At 38.1% G+C, this 16074-nt stretch overlaps 1 protein-coding gene across 1 annotated transcript in view; it reads right to left on the reverse strand.

Moving 5' to 3' along the window:
• The window catches only part of ITGA8 (integrin subunit alpha 8), a 170339-nt gene that overhangs the window by 29245 nt on the left and 125020 nt on the right, over positions 1–16074 (reverse strand). Inside the window, exons 24-25 of the mRNA XM_028508025.2 lie at positions 7526–7631; positions 4749–4907 (exon numbers count right to left, since the gene is read on the reverse strand). Of these exons, the coding sequence (XP_028363826.2) occupies positions 4749–4907; positions 7526–7631 (265 nt within the window). The remainder of the gene's footprint in view (positions 1–4748; positions 4908–7525; positions 7632–16074) is intronic.

Below are 16074 nucleotides of genomic sequence, written 5' to 3' on the forward strand. Positions count from 1 at the left end.
AGTGTTCGGTTGTAACTTGGACTTCCTGTGGGGTGGTCTTGTTCAAGAGACACTCAGTCAGGACCGCCTGCGTCCCATGGCTCCCGAGACAAGTCTGTGGCTTTCTGTCTCCTGTCAGTCGTCCTACTCTAGTCTCCGTCGGGCTGCTCTAGCTCAGGGCTCTTCTTTCTTGAACGTAAGCCCAGAATGTCGGGTTGTGGTCTTCATGCAGGTTGAATCTGAGCATCGCATTTGTCTTCCTCCCCTGGGTGCAGTCTTACATTCCACAGCCCCTTCCCCTAGCGCCTCACACTTGGCCGTGCACTATGAAATCTTGCCAATTTAAAAAGTCCTTTATTCTCTATGCAACTTTGGTTCCTTAACAGTGTTTACTTTTTCAGCTTCATCTTATCTAGAAATCATAGCCTGTTCGAAGGACTCTCCAAACCTCAGGATAGACTCCGCCAAAATAAGAAAATTGGTAGTTTGAAATCATTATTTTACTGCCTTGAGAATCATTGAGAAGTACTTTACTCAACTCTAAAATTTTATTCCGAGATGGATCTGGAATGAATTAGATTTAATGGGTTGGTCTGAATGCCCCAGACATTGAAAATCTGAAAATGCTTTAGATGGTAGAATGTGGAGAAACTGTCACATTGAAGTCCTCTGCCTCTGACCCAGACTGTAAACTTGATGAAGCGAAGCCATGGTGGGAGCGACAAATAACCAGACAGGAACCTTCTCACTGGGGACACATGTGAAAGTGCGAGTGAATGTGCCCACGGCACTGCCACGCCCTCACGCTCGCTGGGACTGGGCAGCCCACTCAGCCTTTCCTGAACCCCACCACCTCCCCACACGTCCACCGACCCTCATCCTCAGATGTGTGAACAGTGTCGACAAAGCAGGCAGAGTGACTCTCCACAAAGCCTGAGAGGAGACAAATAATGTTTGAGTTTAACTCACCAACTTCTAGTGGCATCTCACTGTGTCCTTACTGACCATACCCCTGAACCCTAATTCAGTTGCTGATGCTCCGTATTTGGGCAATGAGGCAGGTGTCAGTGGGTGAGATCTTTGCCCACTGTCTCCTAAAACAGCCACAGGTCACCGTGAATGATCACGGTGGTGACTTTCAAAGGTAGGCAGCGTTAGCCCTCCAAGCCTTGTGGACGACAGGGCAATTTGCTGGGATAACCGAACTGTACCAGTTGCTGTTGTGAAAACTGAACCCCATTCAGGCCTTTCTGGACTTGGAGGCTTATGTGAGCAGAGTCACATTTGGAATATATATTCAATCTATAGACAGACTGTATTTCGGGGTTCAAGCTAGATGTCTGGCACTCCGCACGCATTTCTCTTTAGAAACCATGTTGTAAATGTCCGTCCAGTTCTCAGGCCAGTCCACAAACAAATCGACTCTACATACAATATGGCTTTGGAGCATAAAACCATGCACAATAAAGCCAGGACAGTTGCTGTATGAGAAATTAAAAAAGAAAGGAAACAAAAAATCATTGTGTAAAGCACACTATATTAAATGCGGATCCACGTAATTACAGGAAAATGTTGTAGAGATTCTGCAGAGGCCACCTGGGAAATGTCAAAGGTTTTGGAGTTGGTGGCACTTGTTCCCTAGATTGGGTGGCCTAGAAACGTTTCTGAGGAAATCTGATGGTTTCTGTTTCATAAACAAACGTCCTTAGGAATCTGTGGGAGTTGGAAAGAGGCACGAAGAAGGAGGCTATGTTTCAGGGGTCAGTGGGCAAACATGAGAATATGCACAGGAGGGAGAAGTCACTAAAAATGTGTGTGAACCTGAGAGACAGGGGTTCTGGTGAAAGGAAATTAACCGAATGGTTGAAGAGGAAGACGTGGTTGGGAACCCTATACATCTTCCATAGGATGCGGTAGAGATTGGGGTGGCAGGGCCCCCTATGACACACCCACGGGGCGGGGTACTCTGGTGGCCAGTCCAGTGGGGACTGGAGTGCGCTCAGAAAGGATTCGCAGAAAATATACTGCTCACAGAGGCACTCACCTTACTGCTCAATGTATAAAGAAACTATAGAACCAAATGGTAACAAATTTTACCTTCGCCCACTCATCGGGTAAGATTTAATTTGGGACTTGGTTCTTGCCTACAAAAATATATTTCTGCCTCCTTGTTCCTTTTACTAAACCTACCCTCTCTGTACTTCTTAAAGAAACAAGTAAAAAAAATAACTTTAGGTAGTTAAAAATAAAACCATCTATACTCTAATTTAAAAAATCAGTTAGCTTTGATGTAGGAATCTGATATTGATATTAAATTTTAAAATTTCCCAGACCTATTTCTGAAGATAAGATATAATAATTTGTTCCTTACCAATTTCTAATTCATATTAAAGGCAGAGAATAGACTTTAGCTTTGAGTTATCTAGGAAGAAATAAATTGCTAAGTATATTAATAGCAACTTCACCAAGAAATTATTTAATACCTAAAGAGGAAAATAATCATCAAGTACTCTCAATTGTTTATAATTACTGATATAAAATATACTGTTTATCATTTTTTAAAAATTCTCTCTCTCTTTTCCTTCCTCCTCCCTCCCTTCCTTCCTTCTTTCTTTCCTCCTTCCCTCCTTGCCTTCGCTCCTTCGCCTCACCTGAGGACATGCTCATTGATTTTAGGGACAAAGAAATGGAGAAGGGTGGGGTGGGGGAGAGAGAGAGAGTCGTCAATGTGAGAGAGAGACATCGATCTTTTGCCTCCCTATGCACCCTGACCAGGGGTCAAACCCACAGGCTGGGTGTGTGCCCTGAACGGAACCTTTTGGTTATTGGACGCCTGCCAACCAACCAAGCCCCACTGGCCGGGGCTAAAATATGTTTATTTTCTATTGATAAAAGCTCTTTTGGTCTCTGGTTCATGTTTAGTGAATAGGCAAAAGTACTCTGAGAACCTGAAAGTAATAATATTTCAAGTGCTCAATGAGTTCAGAATTTCAAGAATTCATGAGTTATAATAATTAGTTATTTTAGGGAGCTATTACTTCAGATTGTAATAAAATCATAGTCACTTTCTACAGATTGAGAAATTTATAAAAGAAACATAATTAAGTGGCTTTTTAAAATTTACTAACCTTGGACAGATTTTAAATCAAAGTCTATGTGGCAAACTCTATGTTGGGTGGCAGAGAGCACAGGTGCGCAGTCTACACTCCCACTCAGTGTGCACAGATCTGTCAAAATTTAAGTCAAGTTCTCTGTCTATTTGTACTGTTCCAGTCACTGTAAATGATTGTTAATTGCATTAAAAAATAACAGCCGACATGGTGCACATTAAACAAGTTACATAATATATACAAACGTATATAAATAGTGTCAGATACAAACTAAACATTGCACTCAGAGAGTTAGAAACCTCCTGTGTAATCACGTGCTCTAATAAGACTCTATGACTGAAACACAGGATATGTGAACTGCAGAGCAAGATCTGTGCATGTCTTAATTACTTGGCTGTTCTACATTAACATTTGAAGATATTACTTTATAATATTATAATATAAGTGATTGTCTATGAAGATGTTGAGTCTATGGAGACTGTCAATGAAAAGCAAAGAGAGAGGAAATGGACAAGAATTCCCCAGGGAGGAAGTATTTTAAATAATTCTGGGGAATACAAGTAGGCTTCTTTATTATTTCCCCAGAAAGCAGGAGGTTTGATGCCCCATAAATCTTTTAATACTGAACCCCCTTTTAGTCTTCCTCTCTTTGAATAGAAGGCATGTTGGGCTGAAAAAAGGAGCCTTTCATAACAGGCAAAGTCCCGGTGCCCCTGGTTGAGAGTAGAGGGAGACGTGTGTCCTGGGAGGCTGAGCGAGCATCTCAGGAAGCCTGCCCCCTGCACCACTTCTCATGGACACGCTGTGTCCCTGCAGCCACTGGAGCATATTCATTCCTGAATGAAGCTCTCTTGTGAGGACAACATCTGATTACAAGTGGTCCCCCCCTCATTCAAATGTGACATTTTCAAGGGTTTATGCAAATTAATTCCTTTCCTTTCCAGAAGGAATCTAAAGCCAGATTTGGATCTTACTCTAGATGGAATCAGCCCTGGGGATGCTTGAGCTCCTGGTTAGCTGAAGTGTGACCAGAAAACTAGGCAGGTGTTCACAGAGAGACAGAGTCTCAGGCCCCACCTGGTCCCCTGCATTCTAGACTCCCAGTGACTCAGATACACTTAAGAGTTTGAGGGGCACTGCTGTCAGTTTCTTTGTAAGTTTCACTAAAGAATAGGGCCCTGAAAATTCCAGTCTGGGGGTTCTCAGGACACAGAGATGGCCTTTGGCAAATTATCGCATTTCGCCACTCACGATTGGCAACAGCTGGAAAAGTCATTTTGGCAAAGATCCTCATGTCTTTTGGCAATATACCAAAAATACTTTAAAAATAGCATTTTGTACAAATTCTCCAAAACATGACATGTCTATTTATGATTTGAATTTGGTTGTGCTGCTAGTCAAATGATATATAAAAAGTATTTATTGAAATAGGCTAAATAAATAACAGGCCGCCATGAACAATAACACTAAGAGAGATTTAAGTTTTCTAGGAGAGATATTTTAAGGTAGGTCTGGCATTTTAACTCTACAACTAAAAGAAGAGGTCTGATCAATTACCATGGAAATAACATAATTACTTTGTTTTCTTTTATAAGCCCTGTTACGTTTTTTCTTTACCATAAAAATTAAACAAAGCCGCAGGTTAGACAAGGCTCCTACCTTTATATCCTGTGGGTTGATATCTGGTTTTGTTTGACATCGTAGAGGTCCCAGAGTTTGAATATGAAAAATATAAAGAAGAAACTCATCCCGGGCAGAGAATGGCCAGCCCACCTCCAGAAGGGTGTCACTGATGGTACTGGGTCCAATATTGTGCAGCTACAAGCAAGGAACACATCATGTTACGGCCCAACACAGGCAGGGAGGGGCAATCAAACTCCACAGACACTGTGCCCATTCTGGAGAGCATGATTTTTTGTTTTAAATCATCTGGACCAGGACTGTGAAAAACAGAAAATAGAGTCTCTAAAAGCAAGAAGAGCTCTGAAAGCAAGCTGTGCTGATGCTTCCAGAAGGCTCTCCAATCTGTGAGGCTCTAAGGGCAGATTTCTTCTGCAAAAGTCACATTAACCATGTCAGATAGTTGTGATGCTTACTTTACATTTATATTAATTTAATTGCAGTGCTAGAAATGCAATTTGAGTGATATGCTTTCAAAACCTAAGTTATTTTTTCTTTATGATGAAATCACCTTTTTCCTGACTACTGACTTGTCGATTGCAACCATATGCGATGCACTCTCTTTCACCCTCTGGAAGCCCAGCTATCCATCAAATGCCAAAGACCCAGGCTCACCACAGTTCACTTAGAGCGTGCATTTCAAAGCCGAGCTCCTTCTATCTTAATCAGCGAATCTCAAGGAAAGAAAGGCCATGTCTCGTAAAGAGATGAACATTTTAAACACTAGAATCCTGTACTCACAGGAAATAAAACGGCTTATGAAAAACACTAAGTTTATTTACATTTATTGTAATTAAAAAATGCAAAGGTAACAGGGACTTTTTTTTACCACAGTTCTGAAAATTATCATGGTCAATAAAATAATTTATAATTGTTTTTCCCTATTAGGTGGCCAATTTAATTCACATTATCAAATCAACGTGGCATCCATCGATAGCAATATATTTTGAGACATGTAAGAAGCATTTGATGATTGCTTTTGGCACTACTGATTATTACCCTAAAATTTTATGACCCATTTATGCTAAGATTAGAAGCAGGGCTGTGCTGAGAATGATTGAATTTCAATGTATTTTCAAACTTTAAAGTTTCACCATTGTTAAGCAGAAACTAGTGCACAGAAGGTTTAATAAATTATTTGTCAGCTTTTTTTCCCAGTGAAGTTCTTAATCCAAGTGGCCTGGGGGACTGTGTTCTCCTTTTGCTATCAAGAGAGCTTAAGGCATAGCTTTGGTCCAGCTCTGGACAGGGCTTCTGATCCTGGAGCGCAGGTGGGGCGGCTGGCGGAGGGGTTCATGTTGACTCTGTGATGCATCTTTCCCGTGTATGCAAACAGCTCATCAGTTTTGAAATGGCTTTATTGTTAGCTGTAGACAATGCAATCTGGGATGAAAGTCATAGTCAGACTTATTAGGGCAGTGGCATTGGCTACCTAAAGAAGGGATAGAGGGCATTAATCAAGAAGGAACCTCGAACGGGAAATGGCTTGCAGTATCGTTTTTTACCAAAATTTCATTTCTAGACCTTTGAAAATAAGCAGGAATAACTATTCTCCACTGAAAGCATTAACTTTATTTTAAAGAATAAAAAAGGAACAATGACTAAACTAGTCATTTACTGTATCTTGGTTTCTAACTGTAAAAAATTTAAATGTTTCAGATGATGTATCAGCAAAGCTTCTCTGCACTCAGTACTCAGTATTTAACACCTGAGATGGGAAAAGATCACCAGGGCTTACGCATGAGCCACTGGCTTGCTTCTGGAACATATTTTACTAATCAACAAACTATTTGAAATCCCAGGCTAAATTATTCAAATCTAATTTGGCTTATTTGAATGCATAGTAAAATTACTCTTATCTACTATTCACCCACCATATATTCTACATAAACATTTTTTGTGTAGTAGTAAATAATCCATCAAATTTTTCCCTGGTTCCTTCTGGTTGGTGACCTTGCATTTAAGAGGTGGATGGGTTTTAAGGATATCTGAAAATATAAGAGTAAGGGAAATAAGGTTTAGGGCACTAGTCATTTTTATGCTTAGGTTGTTGAAACATTGAAAACAGAGGAAATAAATAACATTAAAAAAGAAGGAAAGGAATAAGATGAAATGTTTCTTGCTATATAATGGCTCTCACACTAAAAAGCAAGTGACCACATAGTGGCCACTTCACAGGACATCTCACCACCACCCACTGTAATGTGGCAGCACGACAGGGCACATCTAAGCGTATATGATGCTCAGATACTTGGAGTATTTTATTTTATTTTATTTTAAAGATTTTATTGATGTTTTAGAGAGAAGGGAAGGGAGGGAGCAAGGGGGAGAGGAACATCAATGTGCAGAGGAACACGCCCACACCCAGGCACACCCCTGACTGGGAGTCCAGCTGGAGACTGGTGTGCAGGGTGGTGCTCAACCCACTGAGCCATACCAGCCAGATCCTCAGTGTCTTTTAGTCAAAAAAATTTTAAGCCTCTCACAAGGATATGTTTATTGGTTTGAGAGAGGAAGAAGAGGGGGAAGGAGGAAGGGAGAGAGAGAGAGAGTTGGAGAGAGAGAAACATCAATTGTCTGGAATATGCCCCAACGGGGATCAAACCCACAACCTTTTGGTGTATGGGGTGATGCTCCAACTAATCGATCCACCTGGCCAGGGTTGTACCGGTGTCTATTAAAAAGCTATGAAGCGTTTATTAGTAAAGAGTGTAAGAATAACCCCCTACCACAACTTCAACAGAGACAATAGCTACCTCATAAACATGTTCCACCAACGGTCCAACTCCCTCCTCTCTGCGGGGCTCCTCTTCTGGTTCCCAGTTGTGAATGGGCAGAACGATCTGCGGAGGGTGGGAGACTCTGCAACATGCAATGTTACGTTAGCTGCTGACGACGGGACGAGAATGTTTCACTAGTGTACAGTACAACCACAGCAGGAAGGAGTGGCTCTCAATTCACCTGAATAGATATTGTCTATGAGGAAAACAGTACTGAAAAGTGATGTTCAGCAAAATAACTACCGCCAATAGTGAAGGGTCTGGAACATCCTCCGTAGGCTCTTATGGTATCCAGCTCAGAGGCTGGCTATATTATCCCTTGGCTGCTGGGGGCAGAGCATTCTTGCATTGAGATGCATAATTTAGTATATACATATACAAATGTATATTTATATATTACATCCTGTGTAAGTGTGTGTGTGTGCATGTGTACAGGATATAGAATTCATCTTTTAAGCCATATCAAGAAATAGGGCTTTTTTGTGTGAATAAAAATCTAGAATTCTGCATGGTGTGTTAAATGTCCAGTTGTGAAGAAATATAGTCGCCAGTTAAATACTTCATAGTAGGAAATAGCCACTTGTATAGTCCTCTTTCTTAGATTTCTTTGGATTCCCATTAATTCAGCCATACATCTGAACAAAACAAAAGAGAGCCTGTTTGTGTTCTAGAGTTGTTTTGTAGATAACTGAAGGGTATGAGAGAGTTAAATGGTGTAATGATGTAAATAGGGTATTAACTTGACAACTAGGTATCTTTACCTGCAACTCACACCTAGAGAGTGAGCACTGGATGAATGAAATACGGTATGTGGCATTATTCCATATTAAAAGCTGATTATAAACCAAATAATTATTTTTACACAATGTTAAAAAGGATAATTCTCAAAAAGCCCACAATGCTTTCTAGTAATTTTTAACTAAATGTATCTTTAAAAGAATTTCTAGACTTTCAGCTAGAAGTAACGTCAACATCATCTCCTTTGGCAATTAGATGTCTTAAATGCCTTTTTAAGAGTATCCAGTAATTCACACAGCCTCCAGCAACTTCAAATGTTATCTTTTTCCTTCTTCCGTTAATCTTTTTCTAAAGGAGAAAGTGAACTTTATTGGGTTAAATTCTGACCCAAGGGCAAATAATTTAATGTCTGTGTGTCTCTATTTGCTCATCTGGAAAATTATGATAAAGTTTTTGGGTCGTACACCACAAAAAATTGGAAAGCATCTCAAATGCATTTGTTCAAAATTAATTTGGCTGCATTGTCTTCTAGGGGTGAGTAGGAGTAGATTTTTAAAACTGAAAACCACAGAAATGTACTAAATTGTAAAGTCTTTGCATTCATCCTTAATGTGTAGCTATTAAATACAAACTACCAGACACAGCCTTGCTGGGTAGACACCTCAACATTCTCTCCCCTTTGAGTAGTTTGTTGTTATGCCACATGCCTCTTACCTACTTAATTTGATTAAATCCTGTTTAGGTCAAACATAGGGAACTTGGTAAAGAGAATAGTCCAGAACTCGACAGGTTTCTGCCATCAGATGGAAGCCCAGAGGGCTTGGGCATTCATTCCCACAGGGTCTTGATGACCTCTCCATGCAAAGCCTTACTTTGCCCTTAGCTTCTTAGCTTGACAACAACAGAGTTGACTCCAACATGCCTGTATCCATTGCAAGGATCTAAGAAAACTATTTTTTTTCTTTTTGTTCTTATGATCATCAATCCTTTAGGACTGGTAATAAATTTTCTAAGACTGTAGAATCATAAATTTAGATCTGAGCAGAGATTGTGGAGACATTGTTTTTAAAATCCCTCATTTTATTAAATGAAATAAAAACTGAGGTCCAGAGAAGGAGGGGATTGGTTACGGATGAAGGCCATAACTCAGGTTTACTCATGTACCATCCACTGTTTCCAATAGACAGTGCTCCACAGCAGCCACTGAGATGCAGTGGTTTTAGTAAACACAACTTAAAGAAACTTCCTGGTCCATTTCTGTAACAAAATAAAATAAAAAATCTATAAAGCTATCACAGGACATGACAAAATCACTCAAAAATATGACTTACAAAATTCACGTATCTACCTTCTAAAGACCTTTTAAAATTTGGGGAAACCATGGCAAAGAATGGCTCTCTAAAGATCCCAACTAAGTAAGTGAAGCATTGTTCACGGTTTTCAACATTATTATTTTTTTAGAAGGAGGGGAGATGGAACATCATTAGCTAATTAGCGTAGGATGAACATCCATTGCAATAATCTAACAACTGTTACTAAATAGCCCTCATAGTCTAAGATGGAGGATACAGCATTACTCCACAAAGACCCTTGAGTAATAAGATGAGGGGTACTCAATGCTAGCACTGGACATTATGAAGGGCTTTGGGGGAAAACAATGAATTAGGGTTTTGATAAATTAAAGTCTACATGCTATAAGGAAGTTTAAATCTGATGGTGTAGCAGAATGGCATGAACTTTATTTTCATAACCCTGTTTTTAAGCCAGATTAGTCCAAAATAGCAAAGACTACCACTTAGGAATAGTGTTGGCTCTACCTGCTGTAGGCAGTATCTATGCAGGTGATGGGATTTCATGATTGTAGGCTTTCTTAATACAAACTCAATTCTGATTATTTTATAAAATATAAAATTGCATTATTCTTAGAGATCTCAATACATGTGGTGCTGCTTCTTGTGACCAAGTTTACTTCTTACATACCATGCTAAGTTAATCCTTTGCACCAACAAATGGCATGTAAATCTGCTTAAAGACAGTGCTGACATTAGCTGGCTTTGAAATAAATGAAATGATTCTCAGTATTTTTTCCCATTCAAAGAAATAAATCCATTTGAGATTATTTTTTTAAATTACAAAAACAATGGTAAATTTTTTAAAAGAACACTAAGACATAGTGCATGATAACACACTGGAATAAAGATCATTGGCCAAAAAGAAAATTAGATTTTCTTGAAGACTAAACCTAGAAGATTTTCAACACAGTAGTTATTTGTTAATCATCAACCATTGGAACTAATGTTTTTGCTGAGTATTTAGAGGAAAGAGTTTTATTTGTAAAATGACCAAAAAGAACTTTAACACTATCTTAGAGAAAAAACTATGGAACATTATTGAACATTAATCTAGCAATTAGAATAAATGCACCCACACAAGAAACCCAATTTTAATTTTGTTTTGATTATTGGCAAAATGAATAGCAAATTTCCCACTTTTTACTTAAAACATTAGTTCAATAAGTGATGACAGAAATATATTTTAAAACATTAATCTCATAAAATGAATATGTGAGAATACAGTTACATTAATCCCTTAGCTGCCTCAGACTGAGTTATATCTTATGAAATAAAAGCAGTTCTCAAAGTAAAATGTATTGTTGAATTCAAAAGTTTCAATTTATTTTTGATTAGTAAAACAAAAATAAGCTAAATTTGAAGGAAGCAAAACTTATACTAGTTGTGATTTTTAAAAAGGTAGTAAATAATAATGCTGTGTTTTCTTCTCTGATTTTTAAAATAGTGTTTTTCTTATTAAGAAAGGGATGGGAGAATGAAACTAGAAATGCACAAAAATAAAATAGATTAGCTCCAAGTACCTCTAAATCAAATAAGTCACTTCCCATGAGTCAACTCATAAGTTAAAGAGGAAATCACAAAGAAAATCAGAAAATATTTTGAAGTGAATTACAATGAAAACCCAGCATATCAACATTTTAGCATGCTACTAAAGCAGTCTAGAGGATAATTTACAGCACAAAATGCTTATTTAAGAAAATAAGACAGGTTTCTAATCAGTAATCTAATTTCTACATAAAGGAATGAGGGGAAAAAAAGAGGAAGTCCAACCCAAAGTGAACAGAAGGAAGGAAATAATAACAACAAAAGCAGAAACCAATGAAATAGAAAACAAAAACAAAAAAACAAAATACTAAAAAGCCTTTTAAAAAAAAGGAAAAGCAAGGAACAATAGCAACAACAACAAAAAAAACAACCCTGATTCCTTGAAAAGATCACTAAACTGTAGCCAGACTGATCAGGAGGGAAAAGGTAGAAGATACAAATCACCAACAGTGGGGATGATGAGGGGACATCCTTAGAAGTCCAACAGACATTAACAGGAAAATGAGAGAGTATTATGAACAACTTCATACCAAAACATGTGACAACTTAGATAAAATAAACAAATTTCTTGGAAGACAAACTATCAAAGCTCACTCAGGTGGAAACAGACACTATGAATAGATTTATATCAAGAATGAAATTGAATTTCCTATAAAAACAACAAAAAATCCCCCAAATTCTCCAGACTTAGATGGCTTCACTGGTGAATTTTATTAAATATTTAAGAAAGAAATAATACCAATTTGATACAAACTCTTTAAAAAAATAGAGCAGATGGAGAAATATTTCTAACTCATTTCATGGAACTGGCATCCCCCTGATACCCAAATCAGAAGCAGATATGTAAGAAAAGAAAACTACAGACCTGTATTTCTCATGAACACATATGCCAAAGGCATTGACAAAATTTTAAAAAAGATTTTATTTATTTATTTTTAGAGATGGAAATGGAAGGAAAAGAGAGGGAGTGAAACATCAGTGTATTGTTGCCTCTTGTGTGCCCCCTACAGGGGGCCTAACCTGCAACGCAGGTATGTGCCCTGACTGGGAATTGAACGAGTGACCCTTTGGTTCACAGGCCCACACTCAATCCACTGAGCCACATCAGCCAGGGCATTGACAAACTTTTAAGTTGAGTCCCAAATATGTAAAGAGAATAATCATCATGACTAAGTGTGCTTCTTTCCCAGGAAGTTTAGTTTAAAATTCAAACACACAGACACAGAGTGTAAAATATGTCAAAAACATAAATGTGGGAAGAGAGTAAAAACTGTAGTGCTTTTAGAAAGTGTTTTGAACTTAAGTGACTATCAGTTGAAAATAGACTGCTCTTGTTATATATGAATCTCATGGTAACCACAAACCAAAAACCTATATTGGATACGCAAAAAATAAAGTGTAAGGAATCCAAACATATCACTAAACAAAGTTATCAATGCACAGGAGAAGAGAGCAAGAGAGGAAGAAAGGAACAGAAAAGAACTACAAAAAAACAACCAGAAAACTATTAATAAAATGACAATAAGTGCATATCTATCAATAATTTCTTTAAATGCAAATGGACTCAGTGGACCAATCGAGACATAGGGTGGCTGAATCAATAAAGAAAGGCCAGGGCTTATGCCACCTACAAGTGACTCACTTCTGATGGAAAGACATACACAATCTGAAAGTGAAGGGATGGGAAAAGATATTTCATGCGAACTGAAACAGAAAGAAGGATGGGGTATCAATACTTGCATCAGACAATAGACTTTAAAACAGACTGTAACAAGAGACAAAGAAGGACAATACATAATAATAAAGGGATTAATCCAATAAGAGGATACAACTCTTGTGAACATCTACACACCCAACATGGGAGCACCTAAACATACAGCAAACATTAACAGACGTAAAGAGAGAGATTCACAGTTATACAATAGTGGTAGGGGACTTGAACACCCAACTTACATCAATCATTCAGATAGAAAATCAAGGAAACACTGGTTTAGAGCAGATGGATTTAAGAGATGTTTACAGAACATTTTACTCAAAACAGCAGACTACTATTCTTTTCAAGTGCACATGTAACATTTTCCAGGACAGACCACATGTTAGTTCACAAAACAAGTCTCAGTGAATTTAGAAGATTGAAATAATATCAAGCAAATTTTCTGACCACAGTGATATGAAACAAGAAAGTTAAAAATAGAACTATCATTTTACCCTGCAATTCTACTTCTGGGTATTTACCTGAAGGGGAAAAAGCACTAATTTGAAAAGATATATACAGCCTTATATTTATTGCAGTGTTATTTATAAGAGCCAAGATATGGAAGCAACTGAGGTGAATACTGATAAGTGAACGTGTAAAGAAGTTTTACATATAATCTAGTGTATATAATGGAATATTGTTGGGCTATAAGAATGAGTGAAACCTTGTCATGTTAAGTGAAATAAGGGATACAGAGAAAGACAACTACTGTATGACTTCATGTAGGTGTGCAATCTAAAACACAACATGAACAAACAAAACAGAAACAAACTCAGATACAGAGAACAAACTGATGGTCACCAGATGGAAAGGAGTAAGGGGACTGGGAGAAAAAGGTGAAAGGGATTAAGAAGTATAAATTTCCAGTTATAACAATAGTCATGGGGATGTACAGCAATGGAAACAGTCAATAATACTGTGATAACTATGTATGTGCCAGATGGATATTAGACTTACTGGAGTGATTACTTCATAAGTTATATAAATGTCTAATCATCATGTTGTACACTTGCACCTAATGTAATATTATATACCACTATAACTGAAAAATAAATTTAAAACTAATCTAAAATTTCTTAAAATGCAGAAACAAAATTAATCAAGTTATCACTTTAATGCACACAAAAAAGAGAAACCATTTTAATTATCTTCTTAGACACAGAAAACACATTTGACAAAAATGTGAATACACATTCATGTTAAAAATCCTCAAGAAATCTAGGGGGGAAAGGGATATCCTCAACTTGGTAAAGGCATCTACAAAAACCCTACAGCTAACATCAGGCTTCATGGTAACAGACTGAATGTTTTCCTCTTAAGATCAAGGCAGAATCTAAGAACAAGGGAAGGGCACCTCCTTTATTTTTATTTTAAAATGTTTTTTATCCTCACCTAAGGATATGTTTTTCATTGCTTTTTTAGAGAGAACGGAAAGGGGGAGAGAAATATGGAGGCAAGAGAGAGGCATTGATCAGCTGCCTCCCTTTATACACGCCCGGACCCCACCCTGATTGGGGATCAAACCTGCAACCTAGGTACATGTCCAATCAGAATTACACCTGCAACCCTTCATTTACAGAACCATGTTCTAAGCAACTGAGCCACCCCAGCCAAGGTGGGAGGGGTGTCTCCTTTTACCACATGGAGTCAATCTTGTAATGGTGGTCCTACTCTACTCAGTAAGAAAAGAAAAAGAAAGAAAAGGCATTAACTGTGTAGTAAACAGTTTAACCTTGCTCCAGACAAAGGTCTGGCCTTTGTCCTCAGCGTCTGAGAGGGAACCTCTAAGCTCTCAATGTTTTATGCCAGAGAGGAAGGCGTATCTTTGCCTAGGGGCTTGGGTCACAGTAGACATTCTAACAATGTGATTTAGGGTGGGGATTGCCTACACCAAAACCACCAACACTGTGATTTAGGATGGGAGATTTCGTCAAATCACAGCAGTTGACCTGGAGACTGAGATCAACTAAATGGTCGTCATTTAATTAGTCCTGCCTATGGAATGAAGCCCCCTGAAAAACTGAACAGACACTCAGGTGAGCTTTCCTGGTTGACCATACTGCATGCATACTGTTACACACCAATACTGAGAAAGTGACACATCCGTACAGAAGGAACAACGGAAGCCCTGTGCTTGGTACTTCCCTGGACTCCGACTTAGGCCCTTCTGCCCTTGAGTAATTTTAATCTCTATCTTTTCTCTGTGATGAATTGTGCCATGAGTATAAAGCTTTCAATGAGTTCTGTGAGTCTTCTCAATGAACTGTTGAACCTGAGGGTAGATTTGGGCTGGTGTCAGAAGTGAGGGTGATCTCTTGTGGGGACTGTTCCCCCTATAACTTTGTAATTGGCTAAACTTTCCCACAGACAGATTAGAAAAGGAGAAATAAAACTGTTTTTAATCACGGATAACATGATAATTTTGTAGGAAATCCTAGAATATCAACAAACAAGAAGCTACTAGAATCTGTGAGTTTACCAAGACCTCAAGATACACTACTGCATTTCATGGCTTGCTGGGCATGTGGCTCATTGGAACAGAATAGGGGGTCCAGAAAGTGATCCATGCAGATACACAATCAATTTGCAACAAAGGTGTCAAGTAATTGAATGGGAAAAGGATGGTCTTTTCAACAAATAGCCCAGCAACCACTGGATCTTAGTATGCAAAAATGAACCTTCACCCTTACCTCACACCAGATATAAAAATTAAGTTAAAATTATTCATAGACCAACATATAAAGTGTAAAACTTACAGAAGAAAACACAGGAAAAAATCTTGTGACTTTGGATAAGGCAAAGATTTTTTAGAAAGAACAAAATGAACACAGACTATAAAATATTTAAAAGTTAGATTTCATCAAAATTGAAAGTTTCAGCTCTTTGGACATCAGTGTTAAGAAAATAACAAGCCAAGCCACAAACTGGGAGAAAACCTCTGGAGGACCCTTATCTGATAAATAATTTTGTATTCAGAATATATGAAGAACTTTTACAACTTGAAAATAAGACAAACAACCCAATAGTAGATGGGTAAAAATTTAAGGAAACATTTCACCACAAAAGAGATACTGATGGCATATAGGCAGTGAACAGATGCTCAGTATCACTGAACATTAGCAAATGCTAATTAA

Source organism: Phyllostomus discolor, chromosome 1, assembly GCF_004126475.2.
Source record: "Phyllostomus discolor isolate MPI-MPIP mPhyDis1 chromosome 1, mPhyDis1.pri.v3, whole genome shotgun sequence".
In the NCBI taxonomy this organism is placed as follows: Eukaryota; Metazoa; Chordata; class Mammalia; order Chiroptera; family Phyllostomidae; genus Phyllostomus; species Phyllostomus discolor.